The sequence below is a fragment of the Gopherus flavomarginatus genome, chromosome 21, assembly GCF_025201925.1.
Source record: "Gopherus flavomarginatus isolate rGopFla2 chromosome 21, rGopFla2.mat.asm, whole genome shotgun sequence".
NCBI classification, from domain to species: Eukaryota; Metazoa; Chordata; order Testudines; family Testudinidae; genus Gopherus; species Gopherus flavomarginatus.
The window spans coordinates 17468096-17477173 of record NC_066637.1 but is presented as its reverse complement, the minus strand read 5'-3'; the positions used below and the strand labels follow the sequence as shown (position 1 = coordinate 17477173).

At 46.3% G+C, this 9078-nt stretch overlaps 1 protein-coding gene across 1 annotated transcript in view; it reads right to left on the bottom strand.

The window, feature by feature from the left end:
• Positions 1–5310: 5310 nt before the first annotated feature.
• Positions 5311–9078, bottom strand: part of FBXO42 (F-box protein 42) — a 95811-nt gene continuing 92043 nt past the window's right edge. The window contains exons 7-10 of the mRNA XM_050931219.1: positions 8582–8678; positions 7498–7554; positions 6835–6951; positions 5311–6567 (exon numbers count right to left, since the gene is read on the bottom strand). Coding sequence (XP_050787176.1) covers positions 5452–6567; positions 6835–6951; positions 7498–7554; positions 8582–8678 — 1387 coding nt within the window. The 3' untranslated portion in view covers positions 5311–5451. The remainder of the gene's footprint in view (positions 6568–6834; positions 6952–7497; positions 7555–8581; positions 8679–9078) is intronic.

Below are 9078 nucleotides of genomic sequence, written 5' to 3'. Positions count from 1 at the left end.
GAAACTAGCATTAGTAATATCACAACATGCCATATATCTCAGGTAGCAGCTTTAAAAGTAGGGTTGTCATGTGTCCTGTTTAATGGCCATGGTGCCTTCTGAAAGGTCTGAATTGGTTACGATATGGTTCTGAAAAGGGAGGAAAAATTGCACTCAGGGCCTGTTTCTGAGATGTCCTGAAGTGAATGGGGCTCAGCGCATCATTGGGGGGGCTCAGGAACTCTGAAAATCCGTCACCCAGCACCCCATGAGACAAAGGGGAGCCCGATAAACGATCTCAAGTTTTCACTGTATTTGGACACAGTGCCCCTGTGCAAGACTGTAGGTGAGATTTTAGAGCCGCTAAGCAAGCTGGATCCTGATCTTGCACCAATGAAGTCAATGGAAGCTTCACCACTGAGATCACTGGGCCCCAACTCCCACTGACTAGGAATTGAGTGCCCAAATCCCTTTGGCTTCTTTGAAAATCACCAGCCTCTGTCATTTTAGTTATTTCAAAGTTGTGTTAAGCTCTTTATTAAGGGGCACCATAGGATCAGAGATGAACAAGGTACACAACCAAAGGATGTAGAGGATCTCAGTGGGAATTCCCCGACTGGCACACTTACTCAAAGGAATGGAATTGTCCTCTTGCAAGGGAAGGCAGTGTAACAAAACACAGATACATTTAAGGAAACAGTTGAGAATCTTCTCCCCCTCTCAATTTAAATCTCAAAACTTAACCCTTAAGGCTTGTTTGATGTCTGTCAAACGCATAGCAACAAGCACTTAGGACAAGGGGAGAGGAAGGACAGCGGGAGCAATATTTGGTAAGAAAACCAATACACAGAGTTTACATGAAAGCTACATTTAAAACCCAATCATTTAAAAACAATTGCCAGCCAGCTTTTTATCATTATTTATTTGTTAAATTGCTAAAAATTCGTTGGGGGAAAAACATTAACAAAAATGAATTTTACACAGATTTAAATATCAATGAAATCCATTTTCATTCCTACACTTGGATGAGCCTAAAATGACAGTCATCCTGTATGCCTGAGTCACAGCACCAGCTACATTGGATCACACTTTGTGCGCATTACATGAAACCTGTTTGTTTGGGGACAGGATGGGGGAGGATATAAAGACCCACATTTCTGTCACTCAGAGACCACTTTGGGAGCCATGTTGAAACCATGCAGAACATGCCTTCTGCAACACACACAGGGCAGAGGAGGGAAAGGCAAAGAGGCTAATTCCTCTGTTCCTGGGTCCTTCCACTCCAGTCTGCTGACTTAGCAGAACATGAATGTGTTGGTAAAGAGGTCACAAATGAAGCAAAGCAGTGAAACATCATCATGCCAGGATCACCACACGGACTAGAACAGATGGAAATATGAATTGGGAAATGCCACAAGCAAGACTGGGAAGACCCCCTTACGTTTCCATGTGGCTTGCAACCCGGTATGAGGCTATTATGATCATGGCCTATAGAATTACCCAGACCACTTCCTACGTCACTTTGTACAGTTTTATCTTGTGCAGTGAACTTCAAGCACTTCAGGGCTGGGGCATGACGTGTCTGGGGGGGAAGGTATAAACTCTATAGTGACAGACACCAGTGTAAATTCACTAGCAGTTGGCTTTTTAAAACTTTCAGTTTTTGCTCTCAAACCACCCTGGCTGAAAGACAGACGTGCAAATGAAACACATCAATCTCATCCTATATAGGGAAATCCCACTGGAGTTCTGATCAAGCTGGGGCAGAGGACGGGGAAAAAGAATAATCCATCACTGGCTACCCACTTTTGCTACGTTAAGCAGCAGCAGTCAACCCAATGCCATCTTCATGAAAGGCACCTCTGCAGCCATGGAAGGGGTTAAAACTTCAAGAAGAATGTTTTAAATATTGATAGAGATACTGTGGGGGAGGGGATGTCTCGTTTAATTAAGACAAAACTGGCGTACATGTTAAATAGAATCAGAGCTGGACTTAAAGGTTCTAGAGAACAGCATTTAAAAGTGCCCACACCCTCAGATCAAATTTTTCAAGGTTCAAGTGATACTGGAGGATCTGGGAGATATAGACCAGGCTTTTATGAAACCCAGTCCAGCATTAACAAACCGACAGTGATTGAATTTGTTTCTTCTTGTAAAAGGATTTCAAGCCACCCTACCACCACCTTTGCATTTTACCAAACTGATCTCTGCATTCAAGATGAGCACAGAAATTGAAACAGTCTGTGGGCTAAAAAAGCAGCGTGCAAAGAGGTACCTTCAGTGGCTTTTGGTCAAAAGGAGGCAGGTTTTACTGGAGACCTGGCAATAAATAAGGCTGTGGTTGGGTTTCTTTCATCTTTAACCATCAGGTTCAAAGAAACCATTTGGGACTTGTTGAACAAGCCAATACCTTGTCACTGGGGACAGAATGGGAAAGAATACTGGCATTAGAGAAGGGGTTTTCCTTTAAAAAGGCTTGTGATTCTAGATTTAGAAAACCATCTTAAGTGACCACCAAAGGTCCAGCAAAACTCAGTTGCCCAGTGGAGACAGTTAAAAGTCCAAACAAAATTATATTGGAAATCTTAAAAAGAGCCACTTCATGGTACATCCAAATGCACTGACAACTATTGCAGACCTGCCCACTGGGCAGGTTTCACTGTGATTAGGAAAGGATTTCCTACTTTTATGCCACATACGTATTAAGATTGATTTTGTGATTAGTCTGATCAAGGAATGCAGGCAGTTCCTGAACATTTTCTCAGCGCTCAAACACCGCTGCAGGACTGTGTGTGCTCTGTCGTAAACTAAATGCTCCTCTCTTTGAGTAGCCCTACAATGCACCTGCAACAGCTCTCAATATCTCTGGCCAAGACAAAGCTGGAGACTATTGTGATATAGCGAGACAGAGGAAAGCTGAGCTTTGTGCTCAGGGACAGTATTAGCACCACAATGTGGTGTACTGCAGGGGCAGATCGCTTTCAGGCAGGTCTGGGTATTGGCTTCAAAGTGTATTTGCTCGTTCATTATTGTCTAATGAGACATTGTGCAGCCTCGCTTGTCAGTCCCCCCCGCCCTTTATTTTTTTTAAAAACCAGCACTGCCAACTTTCTAAACCTGCTGAACTTTTACTGGTGTTAGCAGCAAGTAGTTTTTGCTTTAGAACTAGATGTAAAAACAACAAACCTTGAATCCTGCACTGTGTGGAGCCCCAGCAACTACATCAGGGCTCTGTGTGAGTGCAGCCCATTGTAGAACAGGGGCCAACAGATTTAACAACCCACCATGTCACATGAAAATTGCAGTCTTCAGAAGCAGCCAGGATCACAGGCTAGTGAAAGTTAAACCTAGGCAGGGGCGGCTCCAGGCACCAGCACACCAAGCACGTGCCTGGGGCGGCAAGCTGCGGGGGGCGGCCTGCCAGACGCTGTGAGGGCGGAAGTCAGCTGCCTTCAGCAGCACGCGAGTGGGAGGTCCGCCAATCCTGCGGTTTCGACAGCGGATAGGCCAAAGGCGCAGGACCGGCAGACGTCCCGCAGCCATGCCGCTGAATCCACGTTACCAGTGGACCTCCTGCAGGCGTGCTGCAGAAAGCTGCCTGACTGCCATGCTTGGGGCGGCAAAATACATAGAACCACCCCATAACCTATGGCAAACTGGTGCCCCTTTGTGGATTAGCCGGTCTCTGTTGCAGTTCTTTCAAGCTGCAGAGGGAAGGAAAGAGAATTCATTCAAAAGTGTACCTCAGTTCAAATCCATTTTGATGCCTTTTGAAGTCTTTGTTATTTAGGTAAGTGAATTCTCAGCATCGGTGATTACCATGGAGGCTGTTAATGCTGGGCCAGCATTCCACTTCAAATCCTACTTCGCAGGTACTGGTAACTTGGTTGAAAAAAATCCCTTCCAGACTAAAATTTGCCATTTCGGTGATTGCCAAAATACCTTGTACACTCAAAGCTATAACAAGTTCAAAGTAACTGAATACAAAGCACTCTGGAGTAAGACTAAAGGAACAGCAAACTGATAAAATGTAATCGGTAAAGGCTGGAGCAGCAGCTTTATAGCTGAATTTCCCTTGCTTTGGTTGGTTGATATTATAATTATAATGTTACTTTGGATTAATGTTATTTTCTGATGCATTATCCAGCAGGATAACTTTAATGTAAACATGAACCAGGGAATCAGAGCAGTAGTAACTGCATAAATTACTAGCTCAAACAAGCTATGAAAGAATCCAATAGGATGTGTGGCTACAGTTTAGCAATGCACTTAAGTACATGCTTAATGTCAACAGGACTTCAGCATGTGCTTAAGTACTTTGAGCAATCTCAGCCCTACGCACATGTTCTCTCTGTTTGATAAGCAAAGATGACCTAAGACATCCCAGTGCTCCCAGGGCAGTTGTCTGCACATATACAAGTACAGAGTGGAGCACTCTTAAGATAACAAAAGGATCCAGAACAAAATCTTAGGGGGGAAAACTTAGAAGTCAAGCCTTAAGGATGCACATAGCCACTGAGTCTCATGAACATCCTACCACACATGTACAAATTAGTCTAAAATTGTAACTTCCATTATTGAGCATTTTCAAATGTCAATGATGTATGCACTATTTTGGCAGCTTGCAACTCAACTATCAGGGATTCCAAAGTCATCAATCCCAGCTGTTGGATTGATCTAGTGCAGGACTTTACTTGGTGGGACACTAAAGTGGGCTGTATAAATAACTGAAGTCTGGATGATCCTGGCATTTCAATGCCAAACTGTCCTTTCTCCCTTCCAACTCTCCCATTGTATAGGGCAAGAACGGTACTATCAGGCCAAAGCGTTTAGGAAAAAAGGCATCTGTCATTTTGCTGATTAAGGATTTACAGTAATGGCTGCGGTACTGGTAGATGTAAAAAAATGCCATTTTCCTTATGCAGCCACATTCAACAGATAAGCATAGGTATTTATCAGTGCATACAAGCATACAGCCTCCTGCCTGCAGGTATTCAATATGTTCTTCCAAGACCATTCTTATCAGCATCCCTATAGGGACTGTAATTATAGAGCGAGAGATGAGGGTCCCTCTATACTCCTGAAAAATTCTTAAGTTATTGGATCCTAGACGTTTTCCCACCCACTCACCCAAATTCTTGGTCTAGTTACCAGCAAAAAAATAAGGCGCAGTGAAGCTCCTGCTAGAACACAGCAACAATTCATCCCATTGGAATGGAGATTTCTCCCCATTTGTAAACAGAATCTCTCTCCCTCGCTCGGTTTTTTAAACAAGACTTTCTGAACCGAGCCCAGAGCCAGGATCATAGACTGGAAAGTGGAGGGCAGCACTGCAATTGTGTTTGGCTTTTATTGGTTTGTCGTTCCCTAGTTCACAGTTTAAATGCCTGCGTGACAGAGGAAGGGTTAAAAAAAGAAAGCCACGGAAAGGGGGTGGGGCAGGAGGGCAGGGGTCGAACAGCTTCTGCCACATTATCTTTTTGCTCGCACAAAGTACAAGGCGTTTGTTTTGGGATAGTACTTCACGTTCTGTTTCTTGTCCATGAGGCCACCGAATATGATCAGTTCCCCCCTGCCTTGCACTACGGTGTGTAGGCTGGTCTCTGGTGGCCCCACCACGGAACTGCTATTAAACACTTTCCATTTGACTTGCCCTTTCTCCTTGGTGTCTTTAATGTCCAGCACATACATCTGCATGGGTTTGCAGTTCATGCTTTGATACAAAGGCTTGCCGACATTCAGAGACTGCGGTGGATGGTGGCCCAAGCGACGAGCGATGGGAGGTAAGGAGTGGCTGTCCCCTTGGGCAGAGCCTGGACGTGGTGCTGGTGCCACCTCGGCACTGCTCCCACTCTGGCTACCAGGAGATCCTGGTGAAGACACTAAAGGAGGACTTAATGCTGCTGAACCGGATGCCCCTTTGGAAGACAGGGCCTTGACAGCCTCCAGGCTTCTGCGGAGGGCGCCTGGTGACACCGCCCCTGGAAGGGAGCTAGTGACATGAGGTGGGGTATGGATTCCATTGGTCTGCTCTGGGGGATTTCTCATGCTTCCACCAACTGTCCTATTGTCCACAGCATCCATTTGACAGCTAACGGAACCTGGTTTCTGATCCCAATTCAAATCTACAGACCCTAAGCGTAGATCTTTCTGATCTGGTAGCGATCCTCGTCTCGGCGCCGGGGAAAGTCCAATTTTCAGGTCATATCCTTCAGCAGCAGAAGGCGTGCTGGGCGATATGGCCTGTACAGGACTGTCCAATGAAGCACCCCCCACTGCTGCGGCTCCAGGGGATAAACTCCCACCGTTCAGTACAGGTGACCCATCTCCTCTGGATGGGGACAGGCTCCCTTCCCGGGAGCCTGATGGTGTCTGTCTTTGTGCTCTGGGTCTCAGGGTGCCCCAGCGGCCATTCACACAAGGAGCTTCATCGGCATTCCTGACTGGAGACTGAGAGCGGTATTCCCGTGTTTCAGGAACCAGGGCTGGCGGCGTGGCACTGATAGGAGATGGGCGAGAGTTCAAGCTGGGGCTGAGTGGAGCTCTCCCGCTGGGAGCCTGGCTGAAGACCACAACGCACTGTCCCACCTAAAAGACGAAAAATGAGCGCACTGTAACAAACAGCTGCAGAGATGTTCCTAAACCCCTACGGCTGTGTTAGTGCGCTGGGGAAAAACGTACGCTGGAAACCAAATATGCAATGAACCAGCAGTCACGAGATATTCCACATGAGAACACCCTAGCAGAGACCATATCATGTTAATGATCCAGGAGATCTGACTCAAATAAATAAGCTTTCCTTCCTGACAAATTCCTCCCAGTAATACCACCCGGTCACATTTCCAAACCCCTTACCCTGCACGCGGGATGGCACCATAGTTCAGGGGCTCCATGGTCTTCGTTTTCCACTTTCAATGGCTGCCATGTCCAGGGGCTGGTGCGCATGTGCAGTAGCCAGGCATCCTTAAACAGCTGCAAAGAAAAGTGTGACAAACCCAAAATTTAGGCTTAGTGCAGAGAGATCTTCCCCAGAAACAAAGATTTCCAGAAGCCATCTGCCTACAGATGGCAAGGAATCCTGGCCTGGAAGTGAGAGCACAGGATGGGTATTCCGGGTTCTCTCTCTGACTACCACTATGGGATTTTAAGGGCAAGTCACCTCTCTGTGCCTTAAGTTTTTCACCCAATCAGGGATAATTCTGGTCTATCGCAGAGGGGATGTTTGTAAACTGCTCTGAGATCCCTGCATGGGTGCTAGAGACCTGAAATGCATTTTATGATGAGTTATTTATGGGCAATTATAGCACGGGTGACAACTACATGAAGTCTACAATTCAGTTGCCAAGCCCACCAGTCAAGATTGCTCTGCAGCACACCAAGAAGCCGACCTATGGAGTTGCTATTGTGATAATGTGCAACTACAACCACTGGGGGGCTCCTGTGGCCATATACAGAAGCTTGTATCACGAAGAAGAGGCACACATTCTGTGTTCGTATTTGCACACTTTATATACTTACTGCATTTGGACCGCCACAACCACCAAGGATTAAAATGGTTTCATCATCTATTATGATCTAAAGAGGCAAAGAAAAGGCTTACAGATTTTGGAGAATACAACACTATTTTAAGCAAGACCACCACTGGTTTGTCATGAAGCTGTGTGGTTTTGCAGGACCCTAAGCAAAGCAACATCCCCATCCAGCTCCCTCAATGTACCCATCACATCCTTCCTGCCCCAGCCTACTCGCAGAACCTCCTTAAAGAGAGGAGCCCTCTCACCAGCCTGCCTGAAACTCTGCCCCCTTTGCGACTCCACCTAATATTCATGGACAATGAATCCACGAGGTAGAGTCAAAATGCAGCTTGCCAAGTGGAGGGAACTAGTAGGGGAACTGAACTCTGTTCATTTGGCACTCAAACGCCCACAGTCTGTATTTATATGGCCCCCATTCTCATGCTATCCAAGTGCTACGGTGAGGAGAACAGTATCAATACCCTGCTGGTACCAAAGTCAGACAGGACAGGAGATGGGGAATCTCGGGTGGCGCTCTGGCATGCATGCTGTAAGACTCTATGCAGGGTGTCAAGATGGGCTCCAGAGAACTAATGATCTTACTGGGAACTGTCCATGTCAGTTGAAATCTGGTGAATCTGGTAACCCAGGGGATCCCCCACAGGGCAAACACAAATGGATCTTTATATATTGAGACAGATTGCAGTATTTGGCTCAAAATGTTAAAATGGGAAGGTTTGGTTTTTAGAAGTGTTAATCACAAGTCTTGGCACATGCACAGAACACACAGGGAGATATTTACCAACTGGCTCACATCAAGCAGTTTTAAAAATGCATCCTCTCAAAGTGCTGAAACAGGTGGAAAGGGGGCAAAGGCCTGGCATGCTGAGACTGCAAAGATGGCTTAGAAAGGGGGAATTACTTTTTAGAAGCCCCTCAGGAGAGGAAGGAACGCTGACCACAAAGTGAGCAATGGGATTTTGCTTCTCTAACTTATCCTTGACACTTCGTGCTGGTAACTAGAGCTCCTTGTAGAGCTCACCGCAAGGTACAGCACTGTTTGCTGAATAACTGCAGGAGATAGTCACCTGAGACTGGCCGCCACGCGGGTGAGGGGTAGGCCCAGAGATGTTTGGCTTGGACCAAGCCCACTGCTCGAGATCCAGAATCCAGATGTCATTACTCCTGAAAGGACAAGATGACAAACATGGAAGCAGAGGTACCGAGACACAGTTCCTTGGGGATCTGAAATAAGCATCAGTTAGGAAGACTGCAACACTGTTCTCATTACAGACAGTGGTGCTGAAACCACAGGGCACATTAGGGGAGTTAAACTACTGATTCAGGATTACATGTTCCTCCCACAAGCAGGGGATTTGTGTGCACTGGTGCTTCACACAGGTTACCACAGAGAAAGGAACCAGTAATGGGCCAGTGGCCATTCAGGAGCATGCATCAAGTACTGATTAAGCTTTGTTCCAAGATGGGGCAGCAATGGCGAGGTGGGGACTAGCAGGCCCAAGGCTTCACAGACACACCAGAATTTAGTATTTTCATATATACAAGTTTTCCCACCCAGAGCTGA